This window comes from Ambystoma mexicanum, chromosome 1p, assembly GCF_040938575.1.
Source record: "Ambystoma mexicanum isolate Mex_15411 chromosome 1p, UKY_AmexF1_1, whole genome shotgun sequence".
NCBI classification, from domain to species: Eukaryota; Metazoa; Chordata; class Amphibia; order Caudata; family Ambystomatidae; genus Ambystoma; species Ambystoma mexicanum.
The window spans coordinates 992697540-992715043 of record NC_090921.1 but is presented as its reverse complement, the minus strand read 5'-3'; the positions used below and the strand labels follow the sequence as shown (position 1 = coordinate 992715043).

The 17504-nt window shown below is 48.9% G+C and overlaps 1 protein-coding gene across 7 annotated transcripts in view; it reads left to right on the top strand.

The window, feature by feature from the left end:
* The window catches only part of CNOT1 (CCR4-NOT transcription complex subunit 1), a 2171110-nt gene that overhangs the window by 1045796 nt on the left and 1107810 nt on the right, over positions 1–17504 (top strand). For all 7 annotated transcript variants that reach the window (XM_069654650.1, XM_069654658.1, XM_069654642.1 and 4 more), the window contains one exon: positions 12098–12226. In XM_069654650.1, coding sequence (XP_069510751.1) covers positions 12098–12226 — 129 coding nt within the window. The remainder of the gene's footprint in view (positions 1–12097; positions 12227–17504) is intronic.

Here is a 17504-nt window from a genome sequence, read left to right as displayed (position 1 = left end):
AACCCTCCCGCCTACCCCTCTGCGGCTCTTCTCTTGGTCCTACTGCCACTTTACCTCCTATCAAATCTGAAGATGGCTGCCAGAGGAGGGGCTTAGGTAGAGGGCAGTCATTGGCTGGGGGCAGTATGACCCGGAGACCAGTGATTGGTTGTTCAGAGAAAGACAGTTCAGAAATGAAACTGATGTTTTCTTTACCAGGGATTCCCAGCCTGACTGGGAATATTCATGAGAATGTGAATCCATGCCAGTCCCATGCTGGAGAACAGTTACAGGTAAGTAACTTGTTCCTTATCTTTTAGGCTAATGCATTTGTTTAACTAAAGTTGTACTTGTATACTTTCTTCCTTTCCTTTGTTGTTCGCCTCGTCGCACAACTGCTACAACCACCCGACGGCCCCTGATGAACACCAACTTCGTTGACGACTGCTCTATCAAAGAGAAGACGCAGCCTTTACGGGTCGCTTCGGCCCATTACAGTAGAGGGAGGGGGTGGGGGGGTTCTTTAAACTCGCCTCTTTTAGGGAATGTTTATTCCATAATCCTCGGTTTTCGCCCATCTGCCCTTTTTAAAATATAATGGACATAACCCCATTTAAAGGTTGCCCCTCCTGCCACCGTAAATTCCTGAGGAAGGACACGCACCCAGTGTGCAATCAGTGTCTCCCAAGGGATCACGCCGAAAAGCATTGTAAATTCTGTCAGCGTTTCCGGCCGAAAACCCTAAATGATCGGCGGACAAAAAGCAATGATCGGCTGACGAAAGGCTGAGCCGCTCACCCCATGCAGGTCAAGGCCTCCATAGACGTGACGGAAGACTCCAGCAAGGGCAGTATTGTGGTCATGAGTGACGCTGAGGGCGAATGGGGTCTGCCGGAAACCCCAATTGCGTGCCCCCGACTCTGAGAAGCAGGCAAGCGGTCCTGGGATGGAGAATACCCCTGCCTGCCAGGGCACACACGCAAACACACAAGACCTATCCCGCAGCCAACCCTTGGCGACAGTCTAGCGTCCAGGCCCATGCCGTGAACTGAGAGAAAGCCTTTGGTTCCTCACTGTCCTCTGGGCTATTGTGCATGCTTTCGCCTCATGGCAGTTCCCAAAAACTGAAAGCGAAGGTCAGTTTGGACACCACTCGGGTGCTTACAGGTGGGAGGAAATGTGGCGTTTTACCTCAAGTGGCAAGCAATTACAGAAGACAGATGGGTGCTAGATGCTATCCGTCATGGTCACTTATTAGAATTCAAATGCGCACAAATCCTGTAACCTCCCATTAAAGTATCGCACTGCACCTTCCGATTCTACAACAGGAAGCGCGTCAAATGTTAAACGGCAATCCTGAACAAGCCGGGACGTAGTATTTGTGTCAAAGCACTCAATACAAAGCAAGCGAATTAAGGCCAGCATCGTGGACAGATGGAACTTATAACAAGTGATAACAGAATGAAAGAATAGTTTCCTACTCCGCAAGTATTCGCGTTCCAAAGAAGCAATAATTTACATTCTATGTTAGTAAAAACCAAAGGGCGCACAACCTCTAAAAGAGCACCAGACAAACTTTCAGGAACCTACCCATGTATGAGTTGTGGGAACTGTAATAATGGGATTAAGGGGAACATAGTAACACACCCAAGGACAGGAGACAGAATCAAATTGAAGTATTATGCTACTTGTCTTTCAGAAAATGTAATGTATGCGATAAAATGCTCTTGTGGCCTATATTATGTAGGAGAGACAGCAAGGAAAATAAGAATTTGCATCAATGAGCTTAAGTCGTGCATTTGGAACAATCAAGCCTCAGCAGTGGCCAGGCATTTTAAAGAAAAGGGACATTCGATCACACAACTAAGATTTGCAGTACTTGAAGTGATACAAACCAAAGGGTACAGCAAAAATCCAAAGGTCAGGGCTCACCAAGAAGCCTATTGGATAGGTAAATTGAACTCATTAGCCCCAGGCGGAACGAACGAAGAACTTGATTTAAGTTGCTTTGTGTAAACGGAGTACAATTTTCTTATATAGTTACAATGTTCACCAATACGAGATACACATACTGACTACGGAACATCAAACTTTGTCTTATGGAAGGTTTTCAAGTGATCTTTCTGTGAAATTTAGGTTTGCAAATTTTTTATGAATAATTGCATATAATTGTGAGCGTTCAGCATCGGAACATGATAATTTGAGATTTGAATGCAGCTTATTTTTGATCATAGGCATAGGATCGTAGTTCATGTGTGTTTTTAGTAATTTATGATGGATTACAGATTTTGCTTTCGTTTTCTACAGAATTGATTCAATGACTTGATGCATACATGTTTGTAATGAACCATTTACCGCTTTCACATTGTCTAAATTTTTTCAGAATTCAGTGTATTACATCACCCAATTTCTTTTTCACAAGGCACCACTGAAAGCCTAAGGTTGCCATAGTATGAGAATCTTCAAATATATATAATTGCCAGCCGTAGGTACTTATCCTTATATTTACAATGACAGAATCCTTTAGTGACCCGGCATTTCATTAGCGTCGTGTTTCCCGACGAATCATTAAACACATTTGTTTTACCTACACCAGCAGTCCATGTTAGCTCACACATTGCTATTAGATGGGTAGAAAGGGACATATCAGTAAGTGAAGATTGTGGGCATTTACACCAAACACTAAAAATGTTTGCAGTATGCCAGACACACCATTCTAAGATGGCGCCCCCCGCCCCTCTCCATTTGTGTTCACCATGACAATAGTAAATAAATATTTGAGATTCTTGATCATGTGCGCTCTCGCGGCGCCGAGTCAGTTCACAAGTTGCCGCAGGAGGAGGTGAGCGGAGAGCATGTTGACTGAGTGTAGAGCAGAACACTTTGATGACACTGCACTGTTGAACCCTTTCAGTGCTATGGGTCCTTCCCCCCCCGTGCCTAGGCCTTTTTTGGTGATTTCGGTATGTCGCCATTCAATGCCTTGGAACCTTTTTGTTACATGAGATTTCTCGGCCAAATGTGGCCCCTTTTTTCCCACATGTAGGCGGTCGTAACGCCACCCAGGAATCCTAGGTTGCTGTTGGGGGTGAGAGAAAATAACCAAAAAGGGGGAACATTTTGGGTCTTTTAAAAAAAATGGCAATAAAATGATGTACAAAGAAGCCTGTGGTTTTTTCCTTGAAAGAGCTAGGAACAAATGTTTTACTTTGCTGAATTCCCCAATTTTCTGGCTTTCAAGAACATGTTGAGTGGAAAAGAAAAATAATAATTTTGATGTGGTTATCAACCGTTTTGTGAGGTTGGCGATTTTGGCCATTTTTGCCAATTGGACATGCAGGGACGGACTGGAAGAAAAGGGTATGAAAGCCGAATTGGAGGCCAGAAAACCATACATTTCTGAAAAGTAGACAAAATTCCAGGTTTAGGAAGGGGTGATTTGCGCAGGTCAGGCAACAACTAGGTAGGGGAAAATTTCATAGTTTGGGGAAAAAGCTGGAAAATGACGAAAAAAAGGTATGTGGTGGACATGGTTGGCTTGGTACAGGTTCTATGAATTTTGAGAAAAGCAATGCTCCACTACATTCTCCCGACTATTGCAGTAAGGAAATCACATTGTAGTGTTTCACACAACAAGCAATGCCACAAGCCAAACACTGAGCCATGGTACATAGGAGTTTTATGCTTGCGGCCCGAGCAGACGTACTTAGCATGTGTAAATCAGGAAAAACCAATGTGGTGAGGAACGGCAAGCATACATTTTTTGAAACAGCACAGGCAGACCTTTTTAAGGGTAGGTGACTTGTGCAGGTTACAAAAGTGTATGGTGCCTAAAGCAGCGACCAAATTTAGGGCACATTTGGGAAATGAAAGGGTTGTGTGACAAATAGCGCCAGCAAATGGGTCGAAACGTTATGAAAACCACACAAACACAACACATGTCATACCTTCCCGCGTTCGCTCTCGTGTCCCGACGCAGAAACGGTACTGCATGTGTGGGTGCACCTATCTGGGCGCAAAGGGGAAAGCCTAAAACACTGCTAACCCCAAGTCTTTTCCGACAGCTGAATTTCAGGATTTTTTAAGAAGGACACACCATACAGATATGGGCCTAGGGTGTCTAAGCCACACAGGGAACCCCATGCATTTCCGAAAAGAGGACACCCGAGGGAATCTGCAGCGGTCTGACTTGCGCAAATCGGCCCCAAATTTATTATCCAGAAACCCCTACAAAGTGAACATGTTGTTTTTCCCCCCACCAAATATCACACTTTGTCAGGGATTGTGGGTAATACATTCTGGGCTGCTTCGCGCAAGTCAGACCTCTATGCATTCCCACGGGTGTCCTCTTTTCAGAGATGCATGGTGTTCCCAGTTGTTCTTGGTGGCTTGGACACCCTAAGCCCATAGCTGTATGGTGTGCCCTTCTGAAAAAATCCTGAAATTCAGCTGTCGGAAATAACTTTGGGTTAGCCATGTTTTAGGCTTTCACCTTGGTGATCAGGTAGGTGCACCCACACATGTGAGATACCATTTTCATCGGGACACGTGTGGGGACGCGGGAAGGTAGGCAATGTGGTGTTGGCGGTGTGTTTCGGTGGGTGGCCATAGCGAATTGTCTGAGAATTGTCTTTATTTCCAGCTAATTTCAGAGACATTTCCCTCTGTCCACTCAACGAAACACATCGCCAACAACAGATGTCATACCTTCCCGCGTTCCCACAGGTGTCCCGATGACAAACGGTACCTCACATGTACGGATGTACCTACCAGGGCGGAAAAGGGTAACCCTCTGGTAACCCCAAGCCTTTCGGCACAGCATATTTTGTTCATGTGGGCAACCTACATATTTGGGCCTAGGGTGTCAAAACCAGCAAGGACAACGGGGAACCCCATGCATTTCCCAAAAGAAGACACCCGTGGGAATCCAGAGGTCTGACTTAAACAAATCGGCCCAGAATGTATTACCCAGAACCCCCGGCAAAGACCCACATGGTAGAAGTGTGCCCAAGGCCAGGGATATTATCGCTTACTTTGCTGGAGCTCTGGCTGCCCTGCGTTATAGCTTATCGCCACCAGGGAGTCCTGGCATTGTGCCAGTACCTCCCTGAAGGGAAAAGCTGTAATGCAGCCCAGTCGCAACTCCAGGACGGTCGGAGGTGATGTCCCTGGTCTTGGACATCCATGTACCATGTGGGTGTACTGTCCCCCAAGCACAGCTGCAGCTCCAGGGAGCCCCGGCAGGATCCCCATTGCTTCCCTGAGGTGACACTTGTAACGTGGCACAGCCAGAGGTGCAGCCTGGGCTTGCAGATGGACAACCCACGTGGGAGGCATCTGCTCCCAGGTAAACACCAATGTTCTGCTGGCATGGGGGCAATTTGTGGCCTGCCCCTGCAATTGTGCCCCAGCCCACCAGAACATCTGCCCAGAAGGCCCGTTCCCACCCACACCAACAATCCAGCCCCAGTCTCAACCACCCCACTGACAGTGGGCCCTAACCATAGAATAATGAAAAACCGTACTCCCATAATGTTGCAGCTGCTCGCGTAGAAAAAACTGTAAACAAAACAAAAACATGTTACCTACGGTCAACCCAGCAAAAACAAATCTACACATCCCCCACCCCCGTGAAAACACATTTGCCCCTTCCTATGGGCAGATATCTGCCCCCACACCATTTTGGGTGGGAGGAGAAGCTCCCCCCAAAACATCGGACAGGCCCCCCAGTGGGTGGGGCAATAAGGTTTGGGCACCCTGGGGCCAGATTGGCACACCAATGTGCTTCTCTGCACCAAGGCAAAGAAAAAAATTGAAAATGGCAGGCTGCACCGTAGGTGGGGGGGGGGGGCTGAGGGGCACCCTACACCACCGCCAGGGAATTTTGTAATGTGAAGGGGGTGCACCTCTCCACCCCACCCCAATTTGAGGGGCGGTGCGTCTCATGCTGCCCTCCCTGGGGGCAGATAACGGGGGGGGGGGTGCTGTCCTGCACTCCTCCCTGGGGTCTGGTGTCCCTTCCTAGGAGCAGATATCTGCCTCCAGGCAGGGCTGCATGACATGGCCCCACTCCATTGTGGGTGGGGGGCCGGGGGCCACCACCCCTTCCCATTAGAAAATTCCCCGTCGGTTTGGGGTGCCCCACAGCACCCCCTAAAATGTGGTCTACCATTTTTACTTTTTTCCTTTGGTTGCCCAACTTCCCTTGACGCAGATGGGCCCAATAGTGTGCCATTCTGCCCCCAGGGTGGCCAAAACCCACTGCCCCACCCATTGGGGGGCCTGTCCCGACATTTTGTGGTGGCTCTTTCCCACCTCACCCCAAATGGGTGGTGGGGGCACCTCATGCAGGCCTCCCTGGGCCTCCTACAAACAGCTGCGTGAGGTACACCCCCCCCTTCCATTTGGGGTGGGGGAGAGGGCCACCAAATATTGTGGGACAGGCCCCTCAGTGGGTGGGGCAGTAAGTTTTGGGCACCCTGGGGGCAGATTGACACACTAATGTACCCATCTGCACCAAGGGAAGTTAGGCAAACAAAGAAACAAATTGAAAACGGTACCCTACACTTTAGGGTGGGCTGAGGGGTACCCTAAACCTCTGGAGAATTTTCCAATGTAAAGGCTGGTGGCCCTCTTCCCCCCCCCCACCCCCTCCTCCCAACAGCAAATGAAAGGGGGGGCATCTCATGCAGCCCTCCCTGGGGCCATATGCCCTTTCCTAGGAGCAAATCTCTGCCCCCATGGAGGGCTACAAGGGGAGCCCCTAGTTCCCCTTGGGGTGACGGGGAGAGGGCCACCCCCCTTTTCCGTAAAATAAATCCCTGGTGGCTAGTGGCCCCCCAACCCAAATATCCCTTTTTTGTTTTTTTCCTTTTTTTTTCATTTTGCCCCCTTCCCTCGGGGCAGATGATCAGCCATCTGCCCCCAGGGGGGGCCCTAACCTGCAGGTCCCATCCGTTGGGGGGCCTGCACACTTACTCCTGGTGCCCCCCTTCCAATTGGATGGGGGGCCACCTCATGTACTCCTGCCTGGGGGCAGAAATCTGCCCCCTGGGAGGGCTACAAGGGGTGGCCCCTCTTTCCACTTGGTGTGGGAAGGGGGGGACCTCCACCCTTTCGGGGGGGGGCAACAAAAAATCCCTGGTGCCTAGTGGCCCCCCACCCCAGTTTCATTTCATTTTTTTTTCTTTATTTTGCCCCCTTTCCTGGGGCAGATCCATATGTGCCCCCATGCTTTGGGGTATGTGTGGGTGGGAGAAGAGGACTGCTTACTGTAAGCAGCCTCCACCTCCCCCACATTCAAAAGACATCCCTGGTGTCTAGTGGCATTGCTAGCCACGGATCCAGCGCTCTGTGCCCAATCTGTGACCAGCAATGCTGTCATACAAGGTGTCGTTGGAAAGGGGAGATTCTCCCCTTTCCAACGACACCTCCCTTGATCTCCGGCTTGAAATACAGCCAGAGATCGAGGGAGAAGGGAGCGTATCATCTCTTTTCACCGCGGCAGCCCGAAATGGCTGCCGCGGTGAAATTACTTTCACGTTGGCGTGCTTTACACACGCTGATGTGAAATTGAAGGTAATCCAGCCCTCCGGCAGTGGAGGGGGCCTCCCCCTCATTTAGCCCGGGGGTTGGATTAGTGTTTTGAGCGATCCCTGCTTTACAGGGATCGCTCAAAACAAGGTGCCAAAAATGGATGAGCTATCTCATCCTTGGCAACACGGAGGTAATGTCAAGGACGAGATAGCTCGTCCTTGGTACTTAAGCGGTTAATATTAGATGGAACGCAGTGATTGAACCACACACATTATTTGCATTACATCTCTCGAGCAGACTCTTGTCACAAACCGAAAGTTAGACACGCTTCGACTCATGTTAGCGCATGGGGCTGTTTAAATGTACACTGCACGCGTTACTGAAAGGTAAGCTGGAAGGAAACGTCGATTTCGGCAGCTTATGTTTTTTGATGTTCAATACACTAGTAATGTGGGCGTTCTGTGATTCCTTTCAGAATACAGAGCAGATGATTCATACAAGTTTAGTAGATATAGCCATCGAAAATACGGCGTGGTGATTTAAGCACACAACAGAACTATTTGTTTTCTAAACGAAGGCAATACTCTTAATTTTTTCTGTGTATTTTATCTTTTTTCTTACATGACCCTTCTCTGGAACATGATGCAACTACGTATGTACCCCAAGTTTGATTTTTTTTTTTAATGGGATTGTGAAACACCATGGTTGGAAATGCGTACATTCATTTTTTCACCACATTTTGAAACCTCTAATGAATTGGTCGATGAATGTAATGATGGGGGAATTGGGACATTGAACACTGTGTCGTGACAAATATGCCGGCGAACGGTATCTTGCTTATGGAATTGTGATGTATTTATGGAATTATGTGTTGAACAATCCTTATTTTGTCACATTGGGGTATAATCAATGTGTGTGGACATTACCCAGCTGACTTCTATGGGTTACTTGATTATGATTATGAATGTTGGTATATGAGATACAGGCCCTGACGCAGGACGACAGAGTGAAATGCATAGGCCAATTTTTAGATGCATCTGCAGTTAATTTGAATTATTGCTACAATACTGATTGAAGTTCAATAAATTAAGATTGAAAGAAGAAGCTGAATTACAATGCTCAAAATGTTGTGATGTCACGAAAATAAATAATTGACCACACCAGTGTGGTCCTCGGGAGTGCAGCCTGCACCCGCTGGCTATTTAGCCAAAGTCCTTCTTTTGCAACTCAATCTGTGCCATCTCACGGATGCACATTTCCAGTGGGTTTGCACCCCACATAGATACAAGTGAACAAGAAACAAGTTCAACAGTGTATAATTTATTGGTAGTGCACACTCATGTGGTATCGGATGTGTGCTAAATGCCATTCAGCACAGCCACTTGTTGGAATTCAATCGCGCACAAATTCTGTTACCTCCCATAAAAGTATCACACTGCACCTTCCGATTCAACAGGAAGTGGGTCAAGTGTTAAACGGCAATCGAAAGAATTCCTCATCCGGCAAAGGGGAAAATAGTATACTCTAGGTATTTCGTCAAGAAACCAGACGGAAAGTGGCCTCCAATCTTGGATTTGCTAAAGCTAAACAAAAACATCAAAAAGAAAAAATTCAAGGCGGTGACAGGACGTCATAAATGCTGTACAACCCCACAAATATCTGGTGGCGTTAGACCTCAAAGATCCGTACTTCCACATCCCAATACATCCAAGACACTGAAAATATCTTGGTTTCAAGATCGGTGAAAGCCATTACTTGTTTGAGTACTGCCATTTGGCCTAAGATCAGCCCCCAGGATGTTTGCAAAATGCCTATTCTTAGAAAACAGGGCCAGCACGTCTTCCCATATCAAGATCACTGGTCGGTTCAAGGTTCAACATATCAACAAACGGAAGCTCTTCTGCAACAATTTGGATTTGCAATAAATTACACCAAATGTTGCAGAGTTCCTTCAAAAAGATTGGCGCTCAATTCCTCACGGGCCAAGGTCTTGTCAGACCCTCATCAGACAGGATGAAAAAAATAACTATGGCAAATTATTTCACTCCACACAAGCTAATCACTGTGCGCAAATACATGGCTCTCCTAGGCACAGTGTCTTCTTGCATCCCGCCGATACCCAACTGCAAGCTAAACATTCGATCAATACAAAGGTTTATAGCTAGATGGTCCCAAATCCAGGGGTCCTGGTCAGACAATATTACTATCACTCGGACGCTCGCAAACACACTAAAATGGTGGACATACCCCTACAACATCTCAAAGGGGAGTCCAACTACCATCTCACGATCGTGACTGAAGCCTCCCTGGCGGGATGGGGAGCTCATCTGGACGAGCAGCAAGTCAAAGGCCGATCAATTGTCCCCATACATCTACTGAAACTGCATGCAGTACATTGGGCTCTGAAGTCCTTCCTCTCGCTAATCAAGGATTTAGTTGTAAAAGTCCTCACGGATAACACAACCACAATGTTTTCCCGCAGAAACAGGCGGAACAGTCAAACACCCTGTGCCAAGAAGCACAGACCATTTGGCAGTGGGCCATTCACAACATTCTGCTGCAAGTATTCCACCTGCCTGGGATACACAAACAATCGGACACCCTGGGCATGGATTCTTTACAGTCCCATGAATGGCAACTACAAAACATACAAATATCCAAAATCTTCTCAACATGTGGTCATCCTCCTCTGGACCTCTTTGCCACTCAGAGCAACAAGCAGTGCAAGAAATTCGGGAGCGGTACCGCTCATCCCGATTCTCAATGGGACGCATTCTCGTTCCCATGGACAGCATGTTCCCTTATGCGTTACCTCATCAGGAAAATAATCCAGATATTACGCAAATACCCCTGCAAGATAATCCTGGTGGCACCGTACTGGACCAGATAGACTTGGTTCTCAGATCTCCAAATAGCGGCGTACAATCCAATCCATCTAGGGTCTCACTCCAACCTTCTATCACAGAACGAAAGTTTGATCCTACATCACAACCCGGGCTCCCTCAAATTAACAGCTTCGCTCATAAGCATGCCGAATTCGGCCACTTAAACATTTCCACAAAACTGCCAGCGCATTCTAGCTGCAGCTAGGGCTCAGTTCTCGAACATTTCCTACAAACACAAATGGAAAAGTTTCTGTACATGTTGTGCACAGCAGCCCAACCTTAAACCACTGGCCATAAAACCGCAAGAGTTTATTCCCCATCTTCTCAAATTGTTAAAGGAAGATCTAGCGATCTCCTCTATGAAGGTGCACTTGGCGTCCATCTCTAGATTTACAAGAAAGAGGATTGCCTCCTCTCTACAGTGATGGGCTACTCCAACACTTCCTAAAAGGTCTTTTTCGTATCTTTCCTCCAAAGAAAAGGATTCCACCGGTATGGAACCTGAATCTCATCCTTGCCGATCTCATGAAAACCTCTTTTCGAACCTCTATCTACGGCACATACCAAATTTGTGTCCTGGAAAGGGGCATTCTTAATAGCAATTACATCCTCTAGATGAGTTTCGGAACTCCAAGCTTTATTGGTGGATCCTCTGTATCTCCGATTCGAGAGGGACAAGGTAACACTTTCCGCCAATCCTCACTTCATCCCAAAAGTGCCATCGGAATTTCTTAAGAATGCAACCATAACTCGGCCTACTTTGTATCAAAACACCAGGACTGGACAAAATCATTTAGATAAACATCTCTTTTTGCGTTTTGCCCATCAAACAAGGGAAAAGCCATTTAAACAAAGGCATTGCAAGGTGGATATCCCCAGTTATTTCCTTATACCTAACCAAGCGCAACAGTCCTCTGCAAACTGCGGCTAGAGCGCATTATAGAAGGGCCACAGCCACCTCTGCTACTTTATTGTCTGGAGTGCCCATCAGACATTTGCCAGATGGCAACATGGACAGTGTCTCACACATTTATACTGTTTATAACAGCAGCAGGCTGAAGATGTATATATAGATGGGATGGGCAATCCTTCAATGGCTGTTCCAGCAAGTTGAGCCCTGCAGCTTCCCAGGTTTTTTCTTGTACTTACGTATGTGTACTTCTTGCATTAGTGCATGCAGAAAAATGTAAAAGTCTCTAATCTGGATTTCCCTGGTTTTATCTGCTCCTAAAATGTATACTGCTATAAAATCTATTCACAGCATGTGAATACATGAAAGATCCAGTGGTGGAGAAGGGAGTAGTTTCTTACATGTAACTCCATTTCTCCAGCGTTGGTATCTTTCATGGATTCAAATGCACCCTCCATACTTCCCCTTCCAGACAAACCTCCCATACAGGGGGATATCCACCAGCTGGAGTGGTTAAAATCTGAGAAGCTGCTGGGGCGGAGCTATACACTAGACATCCTATTGGTGGGGATCAAAAGCACCCACAGCGTCGATGGGACAAAGTGTCAAGTTTCTCCCTAGGAAATGCTGGAGAAATGGAGTTACAGGTAAGAAACTACTCCCATAAGATTGAGTATTTCTGACCTGCAGTAAATTAATTTCTTTTGGCCCATATGGCAGGACTAGAACATCTTGTTAATGAATGCTGCATTGCTGCTCTTGTCTAAATAATGTGCCTTCCTTGCAGGAGGACTTGGAACGGGAAGTTTGTCTGGAATGGGAACCGGTGGCCTTGGACTACCTGCTGTCAACAGTGATCCTTTTGGACAGAGGAAACTGAGCACATCTGGACTCAACCAGCCTACATTTCAGCAGAGTAAGCTAAAAAAAAACTGTACTTTTTTGATGCATCATTGAGGTGTCAACATAACTTTTCTGGTAATCTACTCCTTATGTGAAGAAACAACTTCTACCACTGACCATGCTGCCACGTCCTGTCCCCTTCCCTCAATACTGGACAATCTTCTTCCTCTTTAAATTTACAGGCGCGCAGAGGCGTGGCCCTGGGAGCATGCGCTCCCTTGACTCCGCCCCCCGGCACCACTCCGCAGTCCTCTTTTCCACGTCGATGGGAGCGGACTGCTTTCACCAGCGTTCCTGGGTTTGGCTTCAGCGTTGTAATAACATGCGCTCTTGCCCGGATACTGTCTTTTGTTGGTTATCAGGTACTCTGTCCTCTGGCGCCACACCCCTCCCCGATGCATGGCGACGTCTTTGGGCTTTAGCAGGTGTCCAGCCTGCGAAGGGCATGTTAGGGAGAATTATCAGAAATGTGCTAATTCCTCTCTACCTTGGAGACCCCCAGCTCTTTTGCTGGACTCTAGGACTTACATTTTTTGCCCGGAGAGAGTGAGACCCTTTTTTCCCCCTCATGTTTTTTAATGTGTATTTGAACTCCTGTCTCTTTTGGTTGTGGAGTCTGACAAACTCCATAGGCACCATCTTTTTACCTTGTTACACTGCACCTTCAGTGCAGTGGCACAGGGAAGTCTTTCAGATTTCCCTAAGGTTTAAATACCTTCTCTTGGGTAAAACTACTGTTTCCAAGAGCAGTGAAATGAAATAGACTTTCTCCAGCATGGGGTCTGGCATGGATTCACATGCTCATGAATATTCCCTGTCAGGCTGGGAATCCTCTAAAGAAAAAGAAAACAGTTTTTCACTTCTGAACTGTCTTTCTCCTAGCAACCAATCACTGGTTTCTGGGTCATACTGCCCCCAGCTGCGAGGCAAAGAGGAAAACCGTGCTGTCGATCCCTCTGTTGGTCAACATTTGGGAGGAGGGGCTGTCCTTTATGAAGAACCCGTCCTTGGCCCCGGCGAAGAGGCACCGCTACGAAAAGAAGTACAGGGTGCCGGACTCTGCACCGAAGTGTTTGAGGTACCAGCCATCCCTGGATTCAGTAGTCTCGGCAGCGAGGAAGAAATTTTCTGGCTCTGCCACGTCAACAATATCCAATCCACTCGCTGACCCCCGCACCCACCCCGGACAGCGAGGGGTAGGAGTTGGATGCTATGGGTTGATGACCATCAAGGCGGCCAGCGCCCTCGCCATCGTGGCGAGCTATGACGGGGAGATCTGGTTTAAAATCGCAGCCTCCTTCCAGATGACAAGAGCAGAAACCATGGAGATCCTGCAGGAGGGTGGGGTGGCATCGGACCATGCTATCACAGTGGCCAACGGAGTTCTGCCAAATGGGCAACAGTGTTTGCCTTAGTCTGTGAGGTTGGTTAAGGGCTACTAACTTTCTCCAGGATATGCAGTCGAGGGTATTGGACATGCCCTTCGGTGGACAATTGTTAGGCAAAAACCGTGGACAAGTCCCTTCAGGCCATCAAGGCGGACACAGACGGCTCGAGCCCTGGGCATGCTTCAGCAGCGACAGCCGTCCTTTCGGAATGCAAAGGGTTAACCCCAAGGTTCCTCCAAAGGCTTCGGTGGAAGTTCTTCATCCTACCGTCAACCGTCCCGCTCTTCGACCAGGGGGGGCCTACAGATGCCGCAGCAAGACTGGAGGAGGTCGCCGTCGTGAAGGTCCCCAAGGTGGTGCCTCCACAGCGAAGCAAGATTGATTTGGCTGTGACGTTGGGCCTCCACCTGCGCATCCAGGTGGGAGGCCAGCTGACGAACTTAGTCAGCGTGTGGAAGTCCATCTCTACCGACTGTTGGGTGATGGACACCCTGGCCCACAGACACACCCTGGAATTCCAACGAAAGTGTCCTTGCATACCACCAGTGGCCAGGCAGGAAAGCCACATCCCTCAGCTTCTGTTGGAGATGCGGGCCATGCTGAAGAAGAGTGCGATGGTGCTTGTTCCAAAGAGGCTCCGGGGCTCCGGAGTGTACTCTCGGTACTTCCTCGTCAAGAAGACGGGCGGTTGGAGGCCCATCCTAGACCTCTGCCATCTGAACAAGTACATCAGATCCAGAAGTTTCGGATGATCACCCTTCAGCATGTGCTAGGACAGCTGGAAGAAGGGTTTTTTCTATTGTCGCTGGACTTTGCGGATGCCTACTTTCACATGCCCATTCACAAGGGGACACCAAGTTTCTACGCTTTGTGGTTCAAGGGCAATATTACCAGTTCAAGGCCCTTCCCTTCGGATTGACGTCAGCGCTACAGCTTTTCACCAAGTGCCTGGCGCCAGTGGCGGTGCGGCTGCGTCTGCGAGGGATCCAAGTTTACCCTTATCTGGATGACTGGTTCATCCGAACCAAATCGAGGGAGATCGCCATCGAACACACAGCGAAGACCGGCCAGCTACTGACTGAGCTGGGGTTCTCGGTGAACTATGCAAAATCTTGCTTCGTGCTATCGCAAGACGCAGTGTTTCTGGGGTCTCGGCTCAACACTGTCATGCCTGGCATCTCCGTCAGAGGAGAGGGTTGCTGCCATCCTGAGCAAGGTGCAACGGCTGTTGACCCTGAAGATCACAAGGGTGAGGTCCATCAACTCCCTTCTCGGCATGATGTCGTCATGCATATACCTCATTAGGCTGTGCAGGCTGCGGAAGCGCCCATTGCAATAGTTCCTCGATGCCCGTTGGATTCAGGTATCGGGATGCTCCGAGGACAAGATCCCTCTCGACAAGAGTTTCCGTCAAGCGATACGGTGGTGGGGAGTCCGCACGCATTTGTCGGCTGTCGCGGCCTTCCAGGCACCACCTCATCAGGAGACTGTCACGACGGACCGCTCCCTGGAAGGTTGGGGCGCGCACACCGAAAGTCTCCACGCAAGAGGCCTGTGACTACCAGATGAGAAGTCATTGCATATGAACACACTGGAGCTGCGGGCAGTGTTTTGGGCCCTCAAATCTTGCCTTCCGTCCCTCAAGGGCAAGGTGATATGGTTCTTCAGACGGCACCACCACAATGTTCTACATCCGGAAGCAGGGGGGGGACCAGATCCCCAGTGCTCTCCAGAGAGGTGCAGGACCTATGGCACTGGGCCATTGCCCAAGGGGGATGTTCCTCGTTCCGTTTCATCTGCTAGAGTGAAGAACACCATCGCCGACTCCCTCAGCAGGTAGCTGGGCTCTTGCCACAAGTGGGAGCTTCGGCAGGAACAAATGGATCTTCTGTTCCGTCAATGGGCCAATCCCCAGATCGATCTGGTTGTGATGGCGATGAACACCAAGTGCCGGAGGTACGCCAGCAGGTTTCCCCAGCCAGGGAGCATGGGGGACGCATTCTCATTCCCCTTGGACGACCTTTTCCTGTATGTGTTCCCTCCGTTGCTGTTGCTTCTTCGACTAGTCAATCAATTCAGACGGTCCCAGTGCAGGATGATCCTTGTTGCACTGTTGTCGCTGAGATAGATAAGGTACCCGGACCTGCTGGACTTGTCAGCGTCCCCTCCAGTCAAGCTTTCAGTGGCTGCAGATCTCGCCAGAGAAGGAGGTGCGATCCTGCACCACGACCCAGGGTTGCTGAACTTGATATCCCGCCGGACTGGAAGGAGGTGCTTGCCAAGGCCAGGGCTTCGTCTGCACTGAAATGCTACGGACATAAGTGGAAGATGTTCGCCGTCTGGTGCCGTGCAAAGAAGATCGACCCTCTACGGATTACGGCTCTGCAGGTGCTGCCGTATTAGCTGTCCCTGGCCAAAGCCTGGCTGGCTCATGCCTCGAAGGTCCATCTGGCAGCTATCTCCCGCTACACCAGAACTCTGGGACGGTTGTCGTTATGGTCCCGCTGCTTGGTCAAAGAGTTCATCAAAGGACTTTTCTGTTAGTTTCCGCCGTTGAAGGCTACTGGTCTCGGCGTGGGAGCTCCATGTGGTGCTGACTAGGCTCATGCGTCATCCGTTAGAGCCTCTGCATTCTGCGCCACTGACATTTTTGTCGTGGAAACGGTGTTTCTTGTGGCCATCACCTCTGCATGAACAGTGGGAGGGATCCAGGCCCTCTTGTAAACCACCTTACTTGACATTCAACATGACGAGGGTGGTGCTACGGACGCACCGCTCCATGTCCAAGGTGCCATTGGACTTTCATCTAAATGAGCCTTTGGTGTTATCTGTTCTTCCCGATGCCTGCGTTGCTGGCTGAGAGGACTTTGCACTCGCTGGATGTGGCTAGAGCGCTGAAATTCTACGTGGACCGCACAATTAGTTCTCGGAAGACATTGCAACTTTTTGTGAACTTTGGTACTGTGAACCATGAAGGCCCTCTAAGGCTTCCATTTCCAGGTGGCGCTCCGGCTGCATCACCCATTGTCACCGGTTGGCAAACCGACTGTTGCCTGGCCGTCCGAGAGCCCACTCGACCAGAGTGATTGCTGCAACTACGGCGTTCCTGTCTGGTGTGCCCCTGCTGGACATATGCAGGGCTGCTACGTGGAGGTTGACGCACACCTTCACGATATTCTACTGCGTCAACAGGTATCCAGGGAGGAGTCCAGAGTCGGCCAAGCTTTGCTGCGCAACCTGTTTGCTGGAAGGTGAGCCTGGTCTGGAGTTAAGAGATGCTTAATATTGAGTTGTTGAAATGTTTAATGTTGAGCCATGCCACCTACCGTGGTTGTGCATGTGTGTACTGCTATGCATTCTTGTATTCATGAGCATGTGAATCCATGCTAGACCCCATGCTGGAGAAAGAATACGTTACTTACCTGTAACTGTTGTTTTCAAGCATGGGTCTGGGATCACATGCAAAAACTCTCACCCACCCCTCGGCGGCTTTTTTCTTGGTCCTACTGCCACTTTGCGTGCTACCAAATCTGAAGTTTGCTGACAGAGGAGGTGCCTAGGTAGAGGGGTGTCATTGTTAGGAGAAAGACAAATCGGAAGTGAAACTGACTTTTTCTTCACCGAGGATTCCCAGCCTGAAGGGGAATATTCATGAGCGTGTGGACCCATGCTGGAGAACAGCAGTTAAGTAACTTGTTCCTTACTTACATTTATAACTTTCTAGACCCAGCACACACTGTTACAATATGGTGCTGGAGGAGTTACTTAGTATCCCCTTTGTCTAGCTTCTCGTGTAACATTTTTGTTACCCTTTCCTCGATGAATATCTGGTGGCAGCGGTTTACTTTGAACTAGTGTGGTGTGCATTTACCGCAGGTTGCGTTTGCAGCTGCAGTAAAGCAC